This window comes from Urocitellus parryii, chromosome 4, assembly GCF_045843805.1.
Source record: "Urocitellus parryii isolate mUroPar1 chromosome 4, mUroPar1.hap1, whole genome shotgun sequence".
NCBI lineage: Eukaryota > Metazoa > Chordata > Mammalia > Rodentia > Sciuridae > Urocitellus > Urocitellus parryii.
The window spans coordinates 84,068,952-84,094,614 of NC_135534.1; the positions used below are offsets into that span (position 1 = coordinate 84,068,952).

A 25,663-nucleotide genomic window follows, 5' to 3' on the forward strand; every position below is an offset into this window, starting at 1 on the left:
TTCTGCCACACAGGAGAGCTGGCTCTTCTCTCTCTAAGCTCCTGCACTCACAATGTTTTTAGAACACATTTTTCTAGTAAGACAGGGATGGCCTTTGGAATCTTGGATACGTAGTACTGGCAAAGCATCTTGGGCCAAAAATGTGCTGTTTTGTTTATTTAACCCATGGTTTATTAAACATTTAGGTTTTTTCCCTGCATCATTAAATTTGTTCTTACTTGAACAGATGTATTTTGTGATTTTCTGAAAAAGGAATCTTGGTAAAAATCTCTTTCTTTTTCTTTTTTCTTTTTTTGTAGTGAGTTGTGCTCTATTGAATATATATTGTAACTAGAGAGAGAAGAAACAAAATTGTATCTTCCTCTCTGTCCCGAGAAAGGAACATTAAATTATTAGCTTGCTTCCGTCCTTCCTTCCTTCTTTCCCTCCCTCCCTCCCTCCTTCCTTTCTTTCTCTCTTTTTCTCTTTCTCTCTTATTTTCTGTTTTTTTTTTTTTTTTTTTGGTAGATGGGGCTGAACCCAGGGATGCTTTACCACTGAGCTACATGCCCAACCCTTTTCATTTTTTATTTTGAGACAGAACCTTTCTAAATTGCTAAGGCCAGCCTTGAACTTGTGATCCTCCTTCTTGGCCACCTGAGTTACAGGGATTATAGGCTAGCACCATTGCACACAGCATGTAGTCAGTTTTCAAAGTGGAAGACATTATTATATCATGAAAAGAATATTTTTAAAAGCTAAGAAACTGGGCAAGGAAAAGGGTAAAATCTGCCTTAGGCAGCAACTTTGAGGATGGAGCTCTTTTCTGTGCTCCATCTAAATATAACCTTTTTTTTTTTTTTTTTTTTTGTGGTGCTGGAGATTGAATCCAGGGGCTTGTGCATGCAAGGCAGGCCTAAATATAACTTTTTGCTGTACATTGCCCAGCTTTACATGAGGTATTTCCAGGGACTGTCCCACTTTCACATATTCTTCAAGGCCTTTCCTTGGCACTTCCTTTCTCCTGAAGCCTTCCCTGGTATACTGGCCCAGGGACACAGTTCTAAGAGGTATATCAAGCAGAGTGAAGGGATAAATCCTGGGCTGGGCTAACTTCCAGTTATGATGCTTTGGAAAGTTGTTTAATCTCTCACAGCGTTTCCTCATCCATGGAGGGGATGGTGATAGCATGTAACTGCCAGCTTTGTTGTCAGGATTAAATGAGGAAAATCATGTGCTTAGCATATCATTACTTGTGCTTCTCCATTCACAGATAATGTGGTGATGAGTAAAGGTGAGGACTCTGCCTCTTTTGTCTTTGTATTGCCTGCAATTTCTGGAACATAGGAAGCATGCCATGTGCACTGAATCAGTGAGGTCATGCATAAAGACTCTTGATAAAGGCTTCTCCAAGCTTTTTATCCACATCTTTAGTTGTACTCACCACTTTAACATATGATTTCTGAGTTGTTTTTTAAATTTATTTTGATGACTAAAATTCCTTATCAAAATATAAAAATGCATCTTACATCCTTAATTATAATGCCCAGGCATTTTATAAATTATAATTCTAGTTCTGTCACTAATTGTACAGAAAATGGGTGTTAATTGGAACCTTTGTCATTGGAAAAAAACTTTTGCGATGATGAGAATGTTTGAACTTCAAGTTTAGGAAGGGAATGGAGTGGAGTATGCATTGACAGTTGGCAAACCAGACACGGTGCTAGAGGTTTACCTAGCATACCTCTCACCTACTGTTATCCTCATTCCATAGAAGAGGGAAGGTGAGTAACTTCTCCAGTGTCACAGTCCAGGTAAATGGAAGAGCTGGGGATCAGATTCCCATTTGTTGGATTTCTGGGCTGATTTCTTATAACATCATACCAGCCTGAATGTTAAAGATTGGCTTGCTTTTTTGAGAAATCTGAGGTCTGCTCAGTATAATGCTTGCCCTCATCTTGTGTACGGACATTTTCAGATTGAACACAGAAGTTTAGAAGCAATTGTTTAATCTTGGGGCAGTGAGTCTCAGTCACAGATAATGGAAATGCTTATTTTCAGTTAGCCCCAGGGGATCACTGGATTATGTATAGAACCAGCTGGAGGCGATTCTGAATCTGGAAGAAACCCAGAGAAAGTAGGGTAATGACTTTTAAAAAATAGTGTTGCATTTTAAGAGATAATTAAAGGAATAAAACTGACCCTCAGATATAAAAGACAAGTTCTAGTAATAAGTTGTGAGGAGCAGAAAGCTTTGGGGTTTTTTGTTTTTGTTTTTTCCCCTCCACTGAAAAGATATGCTTATATATTCATCTGGGGATTTCTTTGTTGCTTATGAGTAAGGATGCACTGTTTCCACATTGACCTTTTTTCTCATTAACTTTGCATTTTATAGCAATATAATATTACTATATCTGACCTAAATCAGCCAGTGCTTGTTAGTCTGTTGAAAAGCAAGAAAAATCACAACACTGAGGCTCCAATTGTCCACTTGATGCCTGAGCTCTGCTTTCTAACAGGTAACATTTATGTTTTATAACTGTCAGGCTCCTAATCACAGTCTTCTGAGCCTTAGCAATGGACAGAACCTTGCCAAAGCACTAATTTAACTCATGGAGGATGGGCCTTTTAAGGAATTTATCCAGTAGTAAAGACATCTATTTCCTTTATCTCATGTATTTCACTTGTTACTTTGTTGCAAAGTAGGCCTCTCTATATTTTCCTACAGCAAACATGCTCTTTTCTGTTTTTTAAATTCACTAGTATAGGAAGCAGTATGACTTTGATTTTTGTCATATGTTGTTAGCATGATTCCAAAATGATCCTTAGTTTCTTCTTGCATTAGCTTCCACAAGGTAATCCTCACCATATACTAGAATCTGAATAATTATCTCCAGTACTTCTAGTAATGTTTATCTAACTAATACAGTACAGCTAAGAAAGGAGGACTTTCTATTTTTATGTATTTGTATTGCTTAAATCAGTTATTTTATACACACACACACACACACACATACACACACACATTTTGCAGTTAGAAAAATAGGACTTAATCTTCGAATGGAGGGATGCTCATTCCTGGTTGTAGTGTCATATTGTAGCCCACCTTGTTGGTCATGAGCCACATGAGTTTATTGGACACTTGAAATGTGATGAGCTACATGGAGAGACTGAAGAAGGTTGTGCTGCAAATGCAAAATACAAAGAAAGAGAAAACTACTTGAGTAATGAATTTTATATGCATGTAGAAATGATAATGTATTGAATATACTGGGTTAAGTATATTACTTGAAATAATTTCATCTATTTCTCTTGGGCTTTTTAAACACAGCTAATAGAACAACTTTAATGACATGTAGCTTGCATGGGACAGTACTGTCCTAGTGAATCTGATTCAGTTTAAATGGAAGAGCTTCAGGTGTGTTTGAGATAGACTGGGGCCGCAGCGTCTGCTCATGTTCCCACACTGTATTTGTTGACACTTCATAGGCTTGACTGACCAGGCAACCTCTGATTTCCAGCTGATGAAGGCCGTGGCTGAAGAGACGCGGCTCAGTCCTTTGGGCCGGCAGCAGCGCTTGGCCAGGCTTGCTGACGACATCCAGAGGTACTGGATCACCTTACTGAGGCTGCATGTGCCCTGCCTAAGCCAAGTGTGTAGAATTGGATGATGTAAATGATGCTTCATTCTTTAGGCAAACATTTCATTTGTGGATTCAGAGGAAGTCCCTTTTGAAATGTGTTGTTTGGAGCCCAGAGATTTCATGCAAAATGCTCAGGAGTAGTGAGTTGAAGGGAAGAGGTGGGAGGCCGAGCTGGAGGGGCAGCACCACTGTAGTTAGACAGCTGTGCTTGCACATGTTTAATGAATTGAGGTCTGGGGAATTTTTTATGTAAAGAGCTATAATCTGAAATAAACAAACAAAAAACCTGAAACAAAAACAGAAGACAGCCAAAAACCCTGACAGGCTTCCAGTATTCAGGGTTAGGAGTGCTCAGAGTGGCTTTAGGAGCTGGAACTGTAAGCTTTTACTACATAGACTTTAAATTTCAAGTGCCTTTGTCCTTTTGTTCAGTCAATCTTATTCTCAGACTGTGTCCCTACCCTTATTTACAACCATGTGGTGCAATGTGTGATGAGAGAATTGTGCTCCTTCCTGGGTCTCCTTTCTGATATCCTAAAATTGTGCTATTTCATATTATAGTCCTGTGTGGCTCTTGGGCACTTGAAATGTGGCAAGTAAACACATCCTCAATTGATAATATTTTGGATATACTAAGTTACATGTTGTATGTTTAACAAATGATTTCCTTTGTTACTTTTTAACCTTTTTAATGTGCTTCCTAGAAAAATTAAAATTGTATTTCTGTTGGGCCACATTGTTGTAAAATGGTCATTTTCCTTCATTATTTATTTATTTATTTACAGAATCAGGGATGAAACCAGGGCCTCACACATGCTAGGCAAATTCCCTACCACTGAGCTATATACCCAGCCCTTTATAATTTTTTTTTTTTTAAATTTTGAGATAGAGTCTTACTCAAGTGAGACCCTGGCAGGTCTTGAACTTGGGTTCCCCCTGCCTCAGCCCCCTGAGTAGCTGAGATTACAGGTACACCACTGCACCTGGCCAAACAATTAATTTTCTTTAAAATTAAAAAAATAATAACTTACAAAAGAATTTGGATATGAATATAAGCAAATTGAGAGAAATAACTCAGTAATTATTTGTTAACAGATGAATCATATTTAGTGAATGGTGTGTGTTTTTTAAAATATTTGCAAATACATATGATACTATTCTTTTTCAGAAAATGTTATAGTATCATAAATCATGTTTTATAATTTTTTCATTCAAAGGTTTTCTGGAATGTTTCCATCTGATAAATGTGCATCTCTGTTATCAGGCTAGTAGCTTTGTAGTGTCCATTTTATGATATACTTTTTAAATTTATTCTGGACATGCCCTGACTTAGGTCTACTGGAGAAATTCCCCTCTATCCCTTATTCTGGGCTGCAGATTATTTCTCCTGATATATCCTCCTGCTACCTTTGAGTAATGCCACTTACCTTATCCCATTTCTTGCCCAGTTATAGCCTTGTCTTCCCATTTTGGGAAGACAGTATATGAAGCAAAAATAATTAATTCAAAGGATTCAGTGTGACTAGATAAGACATAACCTTAATAGATGGACCTAATGAGCTGTCACAGAATGACAGTGGTTCCAACCTCTCTAAAGAATGAGGTGGAGTGGGACACAGCAGTACATTCCTATAATCCCAGTTGCTTGGGAGATTGAAGCCTGAGGCAGGAGGATCACCAGATCAAAGACAGCCACAGCAATTTAGTGAGATGCTGTCTCAAGATAAAAAGGAGATCTGGTCTCAAAATAAAATAAAATAAAAAGGATGTGGATGTGGCTCAGTGGTTAAGTGCCCCTCGTACCAAAAAAAAAAAAAAAAAATTGAGTTGGAGGCTTAATAGTGATACAGAGGTGTACCTGGCTTAGTGTATGCTGGATACTGTGTCAGAAACTGAAGACAAAGTCAGGAGCTTAAAGCACAGTAGAAATTACCCCATATCACAGCGTCATTAGATTAAAGCATAACCTATGATTAAAGCTTATTAAGTTACAAGCCAACGTCTAGTCAAGCATGAAAGATTGTCATTGTTAGTAATACTAATATTCTCCTCATAGTTAACCTGTTTGCCTGTCTGTCCTACAGGTTTTCTGAAGCTTAAATCCTTATGTCCCCTTTATCATCTTCCATCCTCTCCCAAGCTACTGAATCAGATATTCCCAGAAGACCTCTTCATGTCCAGAAGCCCCCAAATGACTTCTTATTAACACATTTGTTATTGGAAATAACGTCTACATTTGCTGAGCATATAACACATGACAGTCATTTTCCATATATTGTCATATTTAATCTTTACATCAGCTCTCTGTAGTAGCTATATTTGTTATCCCAATGTTTTGCCAGTAAAATAACTAATACTTTGAAAGATTTAAAAATTTGCTAGAGATCACATATAAAGATTAGACCTAGGATCTGGGGTTGTGGCTCAGTGGTAGAGCACTTGCCTAGCATAAATAAGGCACTGGGTTCAGTTCTCAGCACCACATAAAAATAAGTAAATGAGATAAAGATATCATGTTCACTTACAACTAAAAAAAAAAAGTTAGAAAAAGAAAAAAAGGTCCAACCTAAACCCAGGCTGGCCTGGCTTGAGAGCTCATTTTTCTAACCAGTGTGCCCCACTGGAAGCCCTTTCCCACCCCTGCATCTCTCAGATGGGTATGCTTGTCCTGTAATTCTTTAGAGGGGAGCGGGAGATGAGTCGAAATAGAAGCCAGGAATCCTAAAGACAGAAAATCAGCCCCCGATGAATTCAGTGAGTTATGGTTTTATCTCTAATGATTAAGAACCATTAGAGAATCATTGCTCTTTTGACTTAAAACACTTCTTTCAACAGAGACAAGAATGCTCGTTTTGAGCTGGAGACCTGGGGACTGCATTTTGGAAGCCAGTTGTCTCTGACTGGCCGGGTTGTGCCTTCAGAGAAAATATTAATGCAAGACTATGTAGTAAGTACAATGGTTTTATTTTCATTTGAAATTGTTTACTTGAACATTTGTAAGTTTGATCCTTTGCCAGAGTAACTGGGCACTTACAGATATGTGTTGGGTTTCTTGGTGGCTATGTCCCTGCCCTTCCTTTGTCCTAAGGCTCAGGTCCCCTCCAATTTCCATTTCAGTACAAATTTACTTTCATGGACTTAGTAGCACCCAGTGGACACGATATAGGTCTGTTAGAAATTAGTATAGTGTTTCAGACAGGTGTGGTGGTACACTCCTATAATTGCAGCAACTCAGGAGGCCGAGGCAGGAGGATCACGAGTTCAAAGCCAGACTCAGCAAAATTGAGGTGTTAAGCAACTCAGTGAGACCCTGCTGCTAATAAAATACAAAATAGGGTTGGGGATGTGGCTGAGTGGTTGAGTGCCCCTAAGTACAATCCCCAGTACCTCCCGCCCCCCAAAAACCAGTATTGTGTAATTGAACCATATTCACCTATTATGGGCTATTATACTACATGACTTAAAAATAAAAAAGCCATAGTTATTTAAGAAAATTCTGCTAACTGGCAAAGATTAATTCTGCTAGACTGAGTTCCTTATACCAAAGTTAGTTTCTTAATTGCTGTGTTCATTGTGTCTATTAATCTTTCAAAAAAGTAAAGAGCTGTTCAGTTGACGTAAAACTGAAGAAATTCTCATGGAGCCTATTCCCAAACATAGCCTCAAGAGACAAATCATTGCTCCTTCTGGCCTTTAATTGAGTAACAAACCTATTTTATGCAAAAATTGCACGTTATCCTACTTTCCCCCTCTGTTTTGCCCATTTTTAAGGCCAGTTATATTTCATTTAGTTTACAAGGCTTTCTTGTCCTTAGTTGGTATAATAAAATACATGTCTGAACTAATGTAACTGGTATTGGGAAAATGGGGATATTTTTCTCCTTTCTGTTGAATAATCTATCCAAATTAACAAAAATTGATTGGAGACACTGAGAGAAAAAAACTAATTTTCAAAACAAAGCAAATAAAACAGTAAACCGTTACCCTACTAGGTCAGGGATCAGTAAAGAGAAGTGCAGTTTCAGGTCCATATGTGAAGGAGGACTCAAGATACTTTAAATGATTCATTTTATCATCTCTGTGAGTAAAATCATATTTAACAGAACTTTTATTTCTTTTTCATTTTTGTATTTTTTGATGTGGAAATAGGTCACCTAGGGAGAATGGGCATTAAAATGGAAGAACCTGAACCCTAGAGGTAGGGGCTTGCTAGAAGTGACTGTGTCATCAACTTTTTGGCCAATCATCATCATCATCATCATTAATATTATTTTGCAGTGCTGGAGATTGAACCCAGAGCCTCATGTATGCCAGGCAAGTGCTCTACTGCTGAGCTACAGCTCCAGCCATTGGCCAACTCTTTTCTAAAAGTCATAAAGAAAGATTCATAGGCACATTGTTCTGGGTCTCCTAACAGTGTTCATGGGATGACAGCAGGGTTGTAGGCAAGAATGTGACTCTCTTCCCACTGTATGTAGTAATGAACCTTAGTTCTGATGGAACTCTCTGTGGAGGGTGACCTGTTCCCTTTTGTTCTCAAGGTCTCTTCCTGGTGCTGAGTCCCAGCCTGGCCACTTAAAGGCAAGGCATGATGAAGATGCCTGGTGGCTGGAAATGAGTACTTGGTAGAAAGTGCCCTGGCTAGAACATCAGGACACTAGCATTCTCAATCTGTCACTGCTGCCAGCTGGCTCTACAATTTCTCTCCACCACAGCTTTTGAGTCTGTAGAACAAGGGAATTATGTTACATACATTAATGCATCCTCTTTGTTCCTAAATGTAGCTTTCCTGCCGTAAGGTACAGTGCTAACTTCCCTGTAGGGCTTGTCCATTTTAGTATGTTGAGAAGAGTATCAATAATCATCATTTTCTATTTGAGATGTCAGAATGCATAAGGGAAACCAAACTGTACAGCCTGTTTGTCTACGTCACTCATAATAGAGGTCATAGGTTCTTAGAAATGGAAGGGAACCTTTGAGATCTTTGGATCAGACATAGCAGAGACCCATGAGGAGGTCTTACCCAAGGTTCTGCATCCAGGGCCTGGCAGACCTGGGATGATTCCCAGATGCCCCCCACTCCCAAGAAGCATCTGTGTGTTAAGACTGTGACAATAGTTCTATTCTGTGACAATAGTTCTATTGTGGCAAATATTGGCCATGTTTACACTGTATTTAATTGGTCTCTGAATAAATTTATACAATCCTTTCATAATCATTTTCCTCAGTGTCAACCCGTGTCTGCTGCTGATTGGTCCAAGGATATACGATCTTGCAAGATTTTAAGTGCACAGCCTTTGAATAAGTGGTTGATTTTATGTGGTAACAGAGCAGAAAATGTGATTGAGAACTTTCTGAACTGCTTGAGAAGAGTTGGAAGCCCCATGGGATTTAATGTGGCCTACCCCAAAATGTGAGAATATACTGAATTCTTTCATGCATTAATTTGATTTGGTTAGAAGGTGGGAAGTAACGGCTGACGCATCTACAAAAGCTTATCTCTATAATGTTCTCTGACATAAAGTGCAACAGAATAGTCATAAGTGGATAGATTTTTGTAATGATTACATCTTTATTAAGCTAAAATGTATTTTAGGTTGATCTGTGTGAAATTTTGTTTTCACATTTCTTCTTAGGCAAGTCTCATGACCTCAAAATCTTTTCAGTAATAGAATAAATCCTTAATAAGTCCATATATTCTCTTCTCAATTTTTTTCTTTCATATCAGTTATTTAAAACTTAAGAACAAATAGGATATTTAAAAATAAAGTTGCATTTCCTGATTTACTTGATAGATTTTATGCTTTAACTTTTAATATAGAAATAGACCTAAAATAAGCATTTCTGATTCTGTTGCTATAACAAGATTAGTCATTTTTATAATATTCTGTTAAGACTAAGTTCATTCATTTTTTTTTTGAACATTTGTTTTATATCTTCTGTGTGCTAAATACTAAACTTGTTTCAGGGGATGAGAAAGATGAAGAAAATAGCTTTAATTGAGTAAATACCTATGCAGTCATACTCAAAGATTAACATTGTTTTGCTTTAAAAAAGCCATAAAGTCTATTAGGCCACACTTTGTTGAACCCGATATGCTTAGAAAGAACAATGGTTACTTCTTTTTCTTTGTTGTAGTGGAGGTACCAGTGTCCTAACTGGCAGGTTGGGAAGTTAGTCTTTAAACACATAGTTACTAATTAATTACATCAGCAGCACAAGTATTGTTGAAAACTATAGCTATGCCCAAAGTCTCATTTTACACTGTAGTTTAGAATTCTCCTCTTATCAAATCTGTTAACAAATCGCCTGGTTTGAATTTCCCCTGCTCTAGTTTCCCTTAACCAATGAGCTAATAGAGCAGGAGAAGATTATGAAAGAAGCCACAGTGTGAAGACCTTGGGCTTGTATCACAGGCTCTTTCTTACATGAATTCAGTGAACAAGCCCAGGTCATGTTCTTCCCTGGCCTTTTTTGTTTCAAAGCCCATATTTTATCTCCCCTCTTTTTCCCCCCAGTGAGGTATCCATTTACGTGTTTAGATTTTTATGCATTGCTTCTCTCACCTAAAACATTTGCCTAATGATTTTAGAGGGCATGGGCAGGAATAGTGGCTGAGTTGCAGTGCAGGAGTTTGAATTGAAAAAGTCAGGACCATCTAGTTGTTGAAATACTGCTTGAGGCCATTCTTGTCCATCTTAGAATCAGCAGTCAGGTTGGTGGTCCTGCCACCTGCTGGAGAAATTTTAAAAGGGCACTATTGAGCATTGGGAGAGTCCAATCATGCATATAAAAGAAACTGATTCTTCATAAAGAAACTGGACTTAATGAACCCTGTGTGTGGGAGTTATTTCTGTAGCCTCTGGCCCCCTAACATACTGCTATCTAATTGATGAATAATTGCTCACTGATGGACTGATTAAGGCTAGATATTCCAGGCTCCAAACAAGCTTCCGGTAATGAGAAGTTCACCTCCCTTCCCCATTATGCAGATTAGTTGAAAATTAAGGTCTCATTGACCTGATGATTCATGAAAATTTTATATTAATATTCTCACATGAACCTTATCTCAGTCACTTGATATTATGTGCTTGTGATTTTAAAAGTTCACTTTCAACCCCATTTTGAACAACAGAAATATTAATTGAAGGATTCTTTACAATTGAGAAAATTCCATTTCCACCAAATTATATTTTTGTGCTAATAAAAGTGATTACTAAATATTTTTTGGCATATCTTGTGGTAAAAACAATTTTAGACTCAAGGTTGTCATTTTTATTTAGTTTTTATTTCCCCTAACATTACTAGTTTGTTATGAAAATTCATTTGTGGATAACGATGATACTTCATTGTTATTTTGAAACATTTTCATTTGTTTCAATAGCAAATTCATTCTATTAATAACATCATAATGCTTATGTTCATCTTTTTGTGTAGCATAAAGGTACAAGAAAATCCATCTGCGTTCCTTAGAGCTATCCAGCAACATGTGGACCCTGATGTTCAGTTGGTAAGTATAGGATACATTTTGGTTTTTGATAAACATTTTTTTAATTTTTTCTTTATATCTGTGGTGTTGAAGGAACCTGAACATACCGTCCCAAATTGTGTTGCAAATCACTGCATTTCCCCCAAAGCACTAAAAAAAAAAAAAAAAAAAAAAAAAAATCATCTCAGTATTTTACTCAATAGTTAATATTCCTATTTTTAACAATTTAAAAATACATGTTTTTACCCCTATTTCAGCCTCTGTTGGGTGCCTACCATCCTTAGCTTCTGGGTTGCCCCGCATTTCTCCAGTATTTCAGGGGATTCTTTGAGGTTTGGGTCTTCCTTCCTTGCTCATGTCCCAAGTTCGGGCTTCCTTTGAGTCTTTGCCACCTATTGGGTGTTTCATCTTTCATAAGTGCCATTTCTTCCTGCACCACACCACACAGTGGAACATCTGCTATTGCCTCATTTCCCTAAGTTGTGCTGGAGTGTGTGCCTGCATGTAGAGCTGACTTTGTAGGCTATTGGAAGCCAAGACATGATTAGATCATGCTCCAGCATTCCAGACAAGTTAAAATTGGCAAAATTTCTCAGCCTTTCCTATTTCCTGAAAATTTCTACTCTTCTGTTATGCTTCTGCCTGCTCCATATTGCAGTGCTTTTCCAATTCACCCTGTTTCCTCTTCTCACCTTGCTAGCTTGCTCAGCCCAGCCCCCACTACTCCTCTTCATACCTCATGCAAACTAGTGCAGCCATCTCTGCTTCTCCTGTAATCGCAAAAGAAAATCCAAAGGATATTATATTAAGTAAAGAGATTTCTTACCCTACTTAAATAAAATCAAATTTATAGAAAAGTTGCAACATGTATTTAAAAGAAGCCTTTCATGCACCTTTTTAAATCCCTAATTATTGAGATTTTGCCATATTTGCTTTATCATTTCCGGTCTCTTTTTCTTGAAACATTGGAGGGTACAGTGCTCTTTACTCTTGAATTCTTTATTGCATTTAGTGCATTTCCTATGAACAAGGTCAGTCTCCTATACCACCATGAGTCAACACAATTGTAGGAGGAAGAACTATTGAGAAGGGGATTTTAGGGCATTAACAGAATCAGATCAGGAGAGAAAATGAGGAGGAAGGGAAACCAAGGGAAACGGGCTAAATTGGAGTGCAACTCTGCAGAGCCAATAGCTGGTGAAAAGGCTTTTCAAGTGGTATTGATGCATTTGCCAGTGGCTTAAAGGTCATTTAAGGGAACTGTAGCTATGATAGTCTTATTTCTGAGGAACTTGGGGGCAGAGGGTATTAAGACAATCCATGTAGTCATTTCTTAAAAAACTTTTCCCAAACATAATGAAATTGATTTTATCTTCTTCTATTTTTTTTCTCTTTTAGGTGATGTGTATTCTGCCTTCTAATCAGAAGAATTATTATGATTCTATTAAAAAATATTTGAGCTTGGACTGCCCTGTCCCGAGCCAGTGTGTGCTTACTCGGACTTTGAATAAACAGGGAATGATGATGAGTGTTGCCACCAAGATTGCCATGCAGATGACCTGTAAACTCGGAGGCGAGCTGTGGGCTGTAGAGATACCTGTGAGGACTGTCACAGTTTTCCTTTTAATGATCAATTAATCAATTAATCCTTAAATTAAAGTAGGAAATATTATCACATAATCCCAGAATTACAGTTGTCCCTGGACATCCTTGGGGAGTTGGATCCAGGACCCCCTGAACATGCCCAAATCTGAAAATGCTCAAGTATTGGATATAAGATGGTGGTATTTGCATATAACTTTCACACACTTCCTTCCATATGCTTTAAATCCTCTCTAGATTACTTCTGATAGCTAATATAGTGTACATGCAAAACCTATGGTTACAGACGGCGGAGCATATTTGGTTTGTTCCTTGAGCTGTACCCTGGGTTCTGTTATTCCCTGAGCAGAGATTCCCTGAGAAGGTGAGGCATGGTGCTCTTCTCAAGGAACATCAGTTTAAACTTCTAACTTACAATGTTCATTCCATGAGTGAGAATTTAGTTTGTCATAGACTTGGGGCAGGGCTTGATTTGGATCCTTCCAGCTGCTATTTTAAAATCTATTCCCTGGCCTCCATCTTTACCTGATTTCACCAGAGTGCTGTCTCTCAGAGTAGCCTGGCACCCTGCGTGGGGGCTTTCCCAGAGTTTGATGCAATGGCATAGTCCAAGTTCTGAAGCTCCTAAGTGTGATGGGAACTGAGAAATTCCTTTTCTGTTTCCTGAACTGTAAACACCACAGGAGGAAGTGAGGGGAATGCTTCCCATTGGCGCCCACTTCCATACCCAGGTGCCTAGTCAAGTGAGGATTCCTTAGCAATCTGCAGAACAGGAATGGAATTCCTCTCCAGATTCCTTTAGAACAGAATGGATTGACCACGTTCTTGAAATCTCTTTAGCCATTGGTGCCTCTTGCTCACCGCCATAGAGGATGATGGCTGTTTTGGACTACAGCAACTCTCTTAAACACAATATGTATCATGTTCTTCCTTCTTTAACTCTGGTTTGCAGTTTAAAAATATGCCTCATCTGCATCTTGATCTCTCTGACACAAAGTTTAATTAAATAATTAGTAACTAGTCTTTTTTTCATGTCATATTAATCATTGTTGGGGGGAAATACTTACCCTATTAAATCTTAACAAATTTAATTTTGTAGTTAAAGTCCCTGATGGTGGTTGGTATTGATATCTGCAAAGACACATTCAACAGGGAAGTGGCTGTGGTTGGATTTGTGGCCAGCCTTAATCCTAGAATCACCAGGTACTTTTAAAACTACGCTGACATATTCTTCAGTTAAATTGTTAATGTAGTTTAACTATAGAACATATCAGCCCACTTCCATATTTTATATACCAAAACTTATGGTCACAAATTATATATAAAATTATATATAAAAACGTGGTTGAAAATATTGGAGTAATATGTAACCTCATTTAAATATATTTACACATTTATTAGGACAAGCTGATGTTTGTATTCTGGTCATTTTCTCAAAATTATGGATGTGTTGATATTCTTGTGCATGTTTTATTTTCTAAGCATCTGCACTATACCAGGCAGTGTAACAGGTACTCACCAAATATTATGGCAAGCATTTGAGCTTTGAAATCAGATTGCCTAAAGTTATATCCTGTTCTGCCACACATTGTCACTGAGGCATAGTTTAACTTTGCTGTTCTTTCCTATTATCTGTAAAATAGGGGTAATAATAGTGCCAATTTTGCAAGACATTTGTGGGAATTTTGTAAGACAAAGTGCTCAGAACACTACCACCCAAAGTAAATGCTCAATGCATGCTTGATATCATTAACACTTGAAGACACTTGATGGGGCTATGGTGTTAAAATTAGAGGCAAGATTAGGGATTACGGCTTAAGCAGTGGCTAAAGTTCTCATTAAATCATAGTTCCTGGACATTCAACATTTGTAACTAAACAATATATATTTTGAGGTAGTAGCTGCTGATTGCTGTTTTCTTCCCAGCTTAATAGGTTTGATTGGCTCCATTAAATTTGTGGTCAGGTATCTATTTGGGACTGTGGGAAAGAGGAAATGTAACACCGTGCTTCTGTGTCACATAAGATCCCTGACATACATGTCACTTCATCCATCAAGTTAATAAAGGACTTGTATTTTTTTTCTTTATACATTTAGGATTTTGTGAGGAATGAAGTAGGGAGCCACCTTAGTGTTTTTTCTTAAGTAGTCACCATTTGTGAGAAAATTTCCTTTCAGTTTTCCCTTAGCTCTATGGAGGTATCATCGACAAGCAAAAATTGTATATATTTAAGGTGTACATCATGATTTGTCGATAAATGAATCAAATCAACAAATCCATCACCTCACGTGCGTGAGTGGGGGTGGTGAGAATACTTAAGATCTACTCTTAGCAAATTTGTTTCTGTTTATTTGTGTGTGGCTATCCAGTTTTCCTCATATCACTTATTGAAGATAATTTCTTTCCCCATTTTGTGTTCCTGATGCTTTTGTTAAAAGATTAGTTGACCTTATGTGCATGAGTTTACTTATGGAGTTTCTATTCTGTTTCATTGGTCTTTCTATTATGGGCTTTCTATTCTGTTCCAAGTATAAAATACCTTGTTGTTAAATATAGTCAGCATGCCTTAGGTGTACAGAATTTACTCATCTCACAGATGGGAGGCTTGTATTTTTGACAAATGTCTCCTCATTTTCTCTATCCCCAGCACCAAGAAACGCCCTCTACTCTCTGTGTCTGTAAATTGACTTTTTTGGATTCCACATATAAGTGAGATCATGCAGTATTTATCTTTCTGTGTCTGGCTTATTTTTACTTAGCACAATGACTTCTAGGTATATCTGTGTTGTTGTAAGTGGCACGATTTCTTTCTTCTTTGAAGACTGAATGATATTCTTTTGAATGTTCATATTACAGTTTCTTTATTTGCTCCTCAACAGACACTCAAGTTGATTACACATCTTAATGAACATGGAGTGTAGCTATTGCTTTGAAATACAGATTCATTTTATTTGGCTAGATGTCCAGAAGTGTGATTGCTGGATTGTATGGTGGTTTTATTTTAATTTTTTGAAAAGCTTCCAAGCTGATTTCTATAAAGGCTGTATCAATTTTCATTCCCACAACAATGTATAAGAGTCCCCTTTTGTCTACATCCTTCCCAACATTTCCTCTCTTTTGAATTTCTGATAATAGCCATCCTAACTGGTGTGAGATGCTATCTCACTGTGGTTTTGATTTGCATTTCCCTGATGATTCATGATGTCACATGGCTATTTGGCCATTTCTGTGTCTTTGGAAACATGTTTATTCAGGTCCTTTGCCCATTTAAAAATTTGTGGTATATTTTCTTTTTTTTTATTATTGAGTTGGATGGGTTCCTTATATGTTTTGGATATTAAGTTCTTATCAGATATGTGGTATGCATATATTTTTCCCATTTTGTAAATTGCCTTTTCATTTTGTTGATTGTTTCCTTTGCTGTGCAGAAACTTTTTAGTTTGATGTATTCCCACTTGTTTACTGTTATCTATGCTTTTGGTATCATGTCCAAAAAAAATCATTGCCAAGACCAGAGTCATAGATTTACCCCTTATGATGTAAGATGGATCAATTTTATTTATTTTTTTATTTGCTTCTCCTGCTCTTTCTTCCTTTTTTTTGTTTATTTGCACATGGATATTAAGTATTCCCTATATAATTAATTGAAGATACTTTCTTTTCCCCATTGTGTTTTCTTGGTACTTTTGTCAAACATTAGTTCACCACATATGCATGAGTTTACTTATGAGCTTTCTATTCTGTGTGTCTGTTTTTATGCCAGTACATTCTATTTTGATTACTATGGCCTTACAATGTATTTTGAAATCAGTAAGTATGATGCTTCTACCTTTGATCTTTTGCTCAAAATTGCTTTGGCTATTTGGATTTCTTTTGTAGCTTTACACAAATTTTGAGATTGCTTTCCTATTTCTGTGAAAAATGCCAGTGGATTTTCGGTATGTTTGAAATTGTTCATAATAAACAGCTTTTCAAATGTGAAGAAAGAAAGAAAAAATGCTTTTGGAATTTTGATAGGAATTATACCGAGTCTGTGGATCACTTGAATAGTATGAACATTTTGACAATAATTTTTCAGTCTATAAGTATGGGATATCTTTCCATTTATTTGTGTCATCCTCAATTTCTTTCCTCTTCAACTTATATTTTCCAGTATACAGATTTTTCATTTCCTTGGTTAAATTTATTTCTAAGAGTTTCATATTTTTGATGTTGTTATAAATGAGATTTTTCCTTACTTTTTTTTTTAGAATAGTTCATTGCAGTGCATGGAAACACAACTGGTTTTTGTATGATAATTTTGTATCCTGAAATTTTACTGAATTTGTTTACTAGTTAATCTGTTAAATTTTTGGTAGAGTTCTTGGGTATTTCTATAGATCAGGTCCTGTTATCTGCAAATAGGAGAAGTTTTGCTATTTTCTTTCTAGTTTGAATGACTTTTTAAATTTTCTTCTGTATAACTACCCTGGATAGGATTTGCATTATTCTGCTGAATAGAAGTGGTGAGAGTGGGCATCTTTGTCTTGTTCCTGACCTCAGAGGAAAGGCTTTTTATTTTCACCATTAAAAGTGGTTTTCATAATTTTTTTTTGCAATCTAAGCTCATATTTCCTTAGAGAGTCTTGATCTTCATGGATTTAATTTGGTCACCCTGACTATATCAGGCTCAGAGTTACCACTGATAAAATGGAAAGACAATGGAGGTATAATTAAAGACATGTTTGAATGAAGAAAAAAATGGTTTTCATATATTTAGGTATCTATATTTAATTTGTTGAGAGTCTTTATCATGAAAGAATGTTAAATCTTTTCATTTTTTGCATATATTGTGATGATCACTTCTTTCCTTTATTCTGTTAGTGTGGTATACCATGTTTATTGATTTGTTTATGTTGAACCATCTTTGTATCCCAGGTATCTGATCCTTTTAATGTGCTGTCATATTTGGTTTGACAATTTCTTGAGGATTTTTGTATCTATATCTTCAGGAATATTGATGTATGCTTTAAAACATTCTTGTCTGATTTTGATATCAGGTAATGTTGGCCTTATAGGTTTAGAAATGTTCTCTTTTGTTCATATTTTTGGAAGAGTTTGAGAAAGATTATTCCTTAAGTGTTTTGTAGATTCACCAATAAAGCCATCAGGTTTGTGGCTCTTCTTTGCTGAGAGATTTTTCATTATTATTTTGGATTCAGTTTTCTTTCTCTTATTGGTATGTTCACATTTTCTATTTCTTCATGATTCAATCTTGGTAGATTGAATGTGTCCAGGAATTTATTCATTTCTTATAAATTATCCAATAATTATTCACAGTAATGTGTATGATCCTTTGAGTTTATTTGATGTCAGTTGTAATGCCTCTGATTTCATTTACCTGAGTGTTTCTCTTTAGTCTATCTAAAGGTTTATCAATCTACCTTTTAAAAACGCCAACCATTTTGTTGATTATTTTTATCGTTTTTCCAGTCTCCATTTCTACTGCCATCATTTCCTTCCTTTCACTAACTTTGTTGGCCTTTGTTTTTTTTGTTTTCCCACTTCCTTGAGGTGTACAGTTGGATTGTTTGCAGACTTCTTTCCTAAGGCAGGCACTTATCACTATACAGTTTCCTCTTAAAACTGCTTTTCCTGCATCACGTCAGTTTTGGTATAGTATTTCCACTTTCATTTGTCTCAAGATATACTTTGATTTCCTTTTTTATTTCTTTGACATATTGGTTGTTCAGGAATGTGCTGTCAGTTTTCTTATTGACATCTAGTTTCATACTATTATGGTAAGAAAAGATGCTTGATATGATTTCAGCCCTCATAAATTTGTTAAAACTTGTTATGATTTGTTTTGAAGAATGTTTCATGTGTACTTGAGAAGAATATTATTCTGATGCTCTTGTATGGAATATTTGGTATGTCTGTTAGATCCATTTGTTCTAAAGTGTAATTGTAGTCCAATGTTATTTATTTATTTATTTAGGTACTAGAGATTGAACCCAGGGGTGCTTAATCACTGAGCCATACATCCCCTGCCCTTTTTATTATTTTGAGACAGGCTCTTACCAAGTTGCTTAGGGCCTTGCTAAATTGCTGAGGCTGTCTTTGAACTTGTGATCCTCCTGCCTCAGTCTTCTATGCTGCTGGGATTTCAGGCGTTTGCAACCACACTGGCTCCAATGTTGTTTTTATTGATTTTTCCATCTAATGAAAGTGTGGGTATTGAATTCCTCTATTATTTTCATATTGCTGTCTATTTATCCCTTCAGATCTGTTAATATTTGCTTTATATATTTAGGTGCTCTGGTGTTAGGTGCATATATATTTACATATATATTGGTTTGTGCTTTTGTTAAATTGGACTATCATTATATAATTACTTTCTTTGTGTCTTGTGAGTTTTTTGACAAAAGCCCATTTTGTTTGATATAAGTATAGCTACCCTGGCTCTCTTATCCTTTTAGCCATTCTCTTTTGGTTGGAGAATTTAATCAATTTCCATTTTAAATAATTATTGATATACTATTGCCATTTTGTTTTTGTTTTTGCAATTTTGTTGATTCTTTGTTTTTTATTCCTCTCTATATGTTTTCCTTTGTGGTTTAATATGTTTTGATTCATTTTTCTTTCTCTTTTCTGTGGGTAATAAGGGTTTTGATTTGTGGTTACTATGAGATAGTAACTTAGACAAAACATTTTATAGTTTTAAAAGCTGATAGCAACTCAACTTCCATATATAACATACAAAAACATTTTACTTCCTCTCTACACATTTTTAGTTTTTAATATCACAATTTACATTTTTTATGTTGGGTATTTATTAATATTATTGTAGCTATAGCTATTTTTTTAACCTTTAACCTTATTCTTGGGTTAAAAGTGATTTATATATGTCCATATTAGAGTACTCTGAATTTGACTATATATTTACCTTTACCATTGAGTTTTATACTTACATTTTTATGTTACTTAATTAACAACTTTCATTTCAGCTAGAACTTTTGTATTTCTTATTAGGTAGATCCAGTGGTCATAAACTCCCTTATCTTTTGTTTGTTTGGAAAAGATTTTATTTTTGAAGGATAGCTTTGCTAGGCAAATATTTCTAGTTCACCCCTGCCTAGCACTTTGAGTATATCATCTCATTCTCTCCTGGCCTATAAAGTTTCTCTTGAGTTTGCTGATAGGGGTTCCTTTGTATGTGATAAGCCCATTTTTTCATTTTCAAATTCTCTTTGATTTTTGACAGTTTGATTATAACATGTCTTGGTGTTGTCTTTTTTGGATTAAGCTGATCTGAGGACTTTTGACCTTTATGTGGCAGGATGTCCCTTTTTCTCCCTAGATCTGGGAAGTTTTCAGCCATTATTTTCTTAAATAAACTTTGTCACTTCTTTCTTCTCTTTTTGAAACTCTCATATCGAGAATATTAGCCCTTTGGATGATTTCCTGTAAACTCCATAAGCTTTCTCCATTCTTTATGTTTTAAAGTTTTTCTCCTATGAATTTTCTTTTTTCATCTAAAATTTCTTTTTCTTCCTCTGAGAAAACACCCTTTTACTGGAGCAGTTCTGCTATCTATTGCATTCTTTATTTCATTTGTTGGGTTAATCAGTTCTAGGACAGCAGTTTGGTTCTTTTTGACAATTTTTCTCTTTTTGAAGTTAGTATTTTGTTTATGTATTATTTTTCTGATATCAAGTGGCCTGTGTTCTCTAGTAGCTCACTGGGCTCCCTTAAAACAACTATTTTGCATTTCTTGTCAGGCAGTTTTTAGATCATTTCTTTGGAATTGGTTATTGGAATATTATTTTAATCCTTCAGTGTGTCATGTTTCCTTGATTTTTTTCATCTTCTTTGAAGTCTTACATTGCTGTCTTCACATTTGAAGAATTGGTCATCCACCCTAGACTTTACTGACATGCTTTGAGAGAAATGACTTCACTAGTGATTGTGAGGATCTCTTCCATCTTTTCTATTGGTGTGCCTGTCCTACACTTCTTGTTCCTTCTTAGGGAAGTTCTTAAAGATTGTATACCTTCTCTCAACCCCAGAAAGCCATACCAAGTGCTGAGAGCTTCCCAATTGTCTTCCATAGCTGGTGCTCAGAAATTCTCATATTTGTGTGTATCTTCTTCCAATCCTATACAGTTAAGCCAGCTGGGAAGATGTCAGCCTTTATTGTATTTTCTCCCAATCCTGTAGACTTAAGGCACTTATTCATACTATCTTGTAGGATGTGCTCAAGGGGCCAGACTTGGAGTAGAAGTGGCAAAGTGTGTATGGAGCATTTTGGGTGCTTCTAGGCCAGTTGAAGGTGGGGTATAGCAAGGTATCCCAAACATCTCATGGGTGGGCTTCCTGATGCAGCTAATGGAGCAATTAGTATGGTCTGAAGTCTCCTTTACCTGCTCCCAGACACTCTCAATCTCTCAATTCAGTGTTCTGGGTGAAGCAAGAAAGAAGAGGGACTTTTTGCAGCACCCCGCAAGGCTCGGGGCACAGGTGTACTATGCTATATTGTCTACTGGAAATTTTACTACAAACCTATAAAGTAGTAACTACCTTACTGCCCTGTAAATCTCCTTGTCACAGATAAGGAAACTAAGGTTTAGGTTCACAAAGCTAGTGAATATACAAGGATTAGAATCTCAATGCTAACACTGTGCTTTAATTTCGCTTAATAAAAAACATATTCTGGGGAGAGGTTCTTTTTAATATAATCGTGACCACATAGCATATATAAAATTAGGGTCATTGATTTTTACTCAAAGTGTCTATTTGTTTGTTTAATATTAAGGCATGTTTAGAGCAAAATTTTGAAATTAAGCTTTACTTTTTTTCTTTCGCTCACTGTAGGTGGTTTTCACGCTGCATCCTTCAGAAAACAACTGATATTGCAGATTGCTTAAAAGTCTTCATGACTGGTACTAAAAAGGTTACAATGTGGGTGGGCTTCAAGGACTGCTTGCTCAGGCCCAAAGTAGATTCCATCCACATATTTTCATCAGAGCAGATAGGTAGAAGCAAACTCCCTAAGCCTGTCAGATTTCATGGAGTCAGAACTTTCCCAAAGCTGTATGCTGACTCATACAGGCGAACAGTCAGACTGTGCAGCATTTATATATGTATGTGTGTGATAAACAAAAGCTGAGAGGGAGGAAAGTTTGTGGCTACTGGTGGTCCTGGTAAGCACTGTGAAGGCCAAAAGAAGCCTACCCTGTAGAGACTTTGGGCCTGGGGTAGAGATGCTAACAGATAAAGTGTGGCACAGCCGGAGAAGAAGGGGGAGGTGACAGATGAGGAAAGGTGCCCTCTTCACAGTGGAATGCAATGGAAAGACAAATCTAGGGTTTTGTTTCCTCACTGGCCATGGCCCAGGTCTGGCTGTGCTGTTCCTCAACAATGTGACATGTACAAATCTTTGTTCCAGACTGCATTTTCCAATTGGTAAATTTTGGGGAGGTTGTAATTTTTTTTCCTAAAAAAATATATATAATCATATATCTAATATCATTATCAACATGATCCATGTTGATAATGATATTAGATATATGATTATCTTCTAAAAAATGAATTTTCTGGACAATAAACTCTTCTAAAAACAAATTGTGCAATATATACATGAAAAGAATTACTGCATCCTATTACTTTCTCTACACTGGAAAATTTCTTTTAGCAGATGTCATTAGATGTTTCTTTTGCATGTGAGTTACTGTGATTTCTATTCTAAGGCAAATTCTAGTTAGAGTGGGTGGGAATGTTTTCAGAAATCCTATCATCAGTTAGAGTTGGAATTGAATTGGTTGAGTCAGTTGAAGAAGTGTTTTTAGCAGAAGAGCCAAGTCCTTATGTTTTCATGTTTATTCTCATTAGGGAAGAAAATGATATAAACTCATCTAGCCTGTTTCTATTGAGAGGATTTAAAGACTTGAAGAAACTAATTAGCATTAATTTGGTTTTAGTAATATCTGTGTGTATCATGAATCAAATGTTGATTTGTTGCACAAATATTGAAATTTAGTTAAAGAAATATGGTAAATTTAGGAATGTATTATGCCGTAGAAACTATTAAGATGTTTCAGAGAGCAGAGATGAAGGAAGGCCTCTGAGGTTATTCATTTTTACATTATTGCAAATGCAACCCAAATTAGGTATGACCCTATTTTACAATGGTCTGAAATAGCCAAGTTATTTAAACAGTAAATTACATGTAAATATATGTGTTGACACTGGACATGTCATTCTTTTCTTACTAACACCAAATTCTGCAGGAGCACTCAACAAGTGGTACAAGCACAACCACAGCTTGCCTGCGCGCATAATTGTGTATCGTGATGGTGTAGGGGACGGTCAGCTGAAAACCATTGTTGAATATGAAGTCCCGCAGCTGCTAAGCAGTGTAACAGAATCCAGCTCAAATATCAGGTATTAAATGGTTGTTCTTTTCTCTAACACTCCCAATAATAGCACATTCAGCTGCAGCTATTTGACATGAGGTATGCAAACATAACTTTAAGTTTTTTTTTCTGCATTTCTGCATCATGTCAGTATGGCTGATGAATCTTCCCTTGATTGGAGGGGAGTCATGGTGGTCTAACATACATAGTCAGGTGGTGTAAGCTTTGGGGTCCCAGGTGGGTCACTTGGAGGAAGGCAGGTATCCTTTAGAGTAGCTGGCACGAACTCAGCAGGAAGCCCACAGGACTGATGGCCAGTGAAGATATTATACATATTAATATACCATGGAAAAAAATAACTCCTGGTTTTAAATTTGAGGCCCAGATCAACACACAGAGCTGATGCGTCTGAATTACAGGCACTAATGTGCAGTTGAGGTAGTGAGAGGGATGCGAGTATCATGAAAACTGAACCACATATGGAAATCAGACCATCTTGGACATGAAGCATCTTGCTGCTTGTTGCTTTTTTAGATTTGGTGTTTCGGTATGAAATTTCCTTCAGTGATTATGTGAAGTGGCAACTCAGTAAAAATATTAGAAATGGAAAATGAGGGAGGACAGTAATCTCAAGTTGGCATCTTAGAATATTTGGAAAGCATCTTATTTCAGTGAAGCACATAGAACTCTCCCATATAATTTCACCATCATTCCCATCAATCAGAGCTTCTTGGCCTCAAATCACAAAGGAGCTGAGTCTTGATCTCAGCGTGATAGTATTTAGAGAGAATGGAGAGCCTCATAGGTTGGTGGCAATGTCACTTGCAGCCAAACTCTTAGAGTCAAAATCTCTCTTCCCACTGACCACAGGTGAATGTATCTCAGGCAGATGATTAGAAATTAAAGAAAATATGTAATCGAGAGAGACAGGGGTAAATTTAGCAATTGATGAGGGGTTACTTTTCTTTCTCTATAGTATCAACTTTTTCAAAGTCCAATACTGAAAACATTCATCATAATTTTTTAAATAATTAAAATGCTTAAAATAAAACTTCCAAGTGATCTTTGCATCCCAGAGTTTCTTCCATAATGGTGAATATTTGGTTTTGGCTTTGACATTAACATTTGGCCATTCAGCATTTCCAGAATATAAATTTGATCTGTCCATCCATCTACCTAGTGAGTGTTACAGAATTCAGAACAGATGATTTGAGAAGAAAACTAAGTGATTCTTCTTTTGCTACTCAGATAAATTTGAGAGAAAGAGTGAAGGTGAAAATAGAGTGGTGCTTGCTAATGGAAAAAAAAAACTTGTCTCCTTGGGTAATACTGGAACATCTTCTCTCAAAATGCAGTTCAAGTTTGTTGTCCTGTGAATCATTCCTCCCATTGTCTTAAGTGATATAAACGAGGCAGATGACTTGGCATGGTGCACTTTTGCAACATAGAAGGACAATCCCTAGCTTAAAGATTGTATGTCTCTCTCAGGAACGGATTATGGGTGATTTTACTTTCTCTGTTTTGCAGTGTTTTTTCTAGTGAAATTCTTTATTTTAATTTAAAAGATAAAACTACAACAAAAACCAAAACTGCAAAGCTGAATGGATTGGTTTTAGTTGATTTCTTATTTTTTTCCTCTGTGGTTCCAAGCTGCAGACTGTCAGTGATTGTGGTGAGAAAGAAATGCATGCCACGATTCTTCACAGAAATGAACCATACTGTCCAGAACCCACCCTTGGGCACTATTGTGGATGCAGAAGCAACACGTCCAAAGTGGTGAGTGCTACTGGAGATCAGTTTTCAACCAGCATTTGCTGCATCTTGTTTAGGTTTGGCCTTAACCCAAGTGACTTCTTTCCCATACCCATTTCCACATTCCTCTTCAGGTATGACTTCTATTTGATCAGTCAGACTGCCTGTCGGGGAACTGTCAGTCCCACCTACTACAATGTCATCTATGATGACAATTGCTTGAAGCCTGACCACATGCAGAGACTAACATTCAAACTGTGCCATATGTACTACAATTGGCAGGTGAGTGGAAGCTGCTTACTGATGTAAATATGATACTCAAGATGCCCATCTGGGAATTGTACCCAGTTCTCCTGTATATTCCTAGGCAAAAAAAAAAAAAAAAAAAAAAAAAAAAATCTGACTTTTCACAAGATGAGATGAATGTGTGACTCTTTAAGTCCACAGTGGGAGGAACCCAGTGTGTCATAGAAGCAAAATAGTAATAACTATTAATAGACACAATAAATTAGAGGACTTTATTATATACATCATCTTAGGCAGGCTTAGGAGGAAATCAAGGTTTTCTTAATTCAGTGTTATAGATGAGGAGGTTGAAACCAGCACATATGTCCCTGGTGGGCAAGTGCTAACAGCCATGTCTGTCCTGTGTACTGAGCATTAGTCCAAGAGCTGCTCTCAAAGTCCAAAGCCAAGGTTTGCTCTAAGCCCCTTGAGATAAAAGGTCAAAGGAAACTCAGATCAGGCCTGAGTGCAGTGTCTCCCACTACCCAGCACTGTGAAGCCTTCACCCAACCTTGCC

General features: G+C 36.7%; 1 protein-coding gene across 2 annotated transcripts in view; it reads left to right on the plus strand.

Annotated features, from left to right (window-relative positions):
• Piwil4 (piwi like RNA-mediated gene silencing 4) overlaps positions 1–25,663 on the plus strand; it is a 43,366-nt gene that overhangs the window by 17,409 nt on the left and 294 nt on the right. For both annotated transcript variants that reach the window (XM_077797686.1, XM_026396120.2), the window contains 11 exons: positions 2,375–2,498; positions 3,469–3,586; positions 6,459–6,570; positions 8,852–9,036; positions 11,061–11,133; positions 12,511–12,711; positions 13,814–13,917; positions 21,569–21,636; positions 22,984–23,137; positions 24,760–24,885; positions 24,996–25,143. In XM_077797686.1, the coding sequence (XP_077653812.1) occupies positions 2,375–2,498; positions 3,469–3,586; positions 6,459–6,570; positions 8,852–9,036; positions 11,061–11,133; positions 12,511–12,711; positions 13,814–13,917; positions 21,569–21,636; positions 22,984–23,137; positions 24,760–24,885; positions 24,996–25,143 (1,413 nt within the window). The remainder of the gene's footprint in view (positions 1–2,374; positions 2,499–3,468; positions 3,587–6,458; positions 6,571–8,851; positions 9,037–11,060; positions 11,134–12,510; positions 12,712–13,813; positions 13,918–21,568; positions 21,637–22,983; positions 23,138–24,759; positions 24,886–24,995; positions 25,144–25,663) is intronic.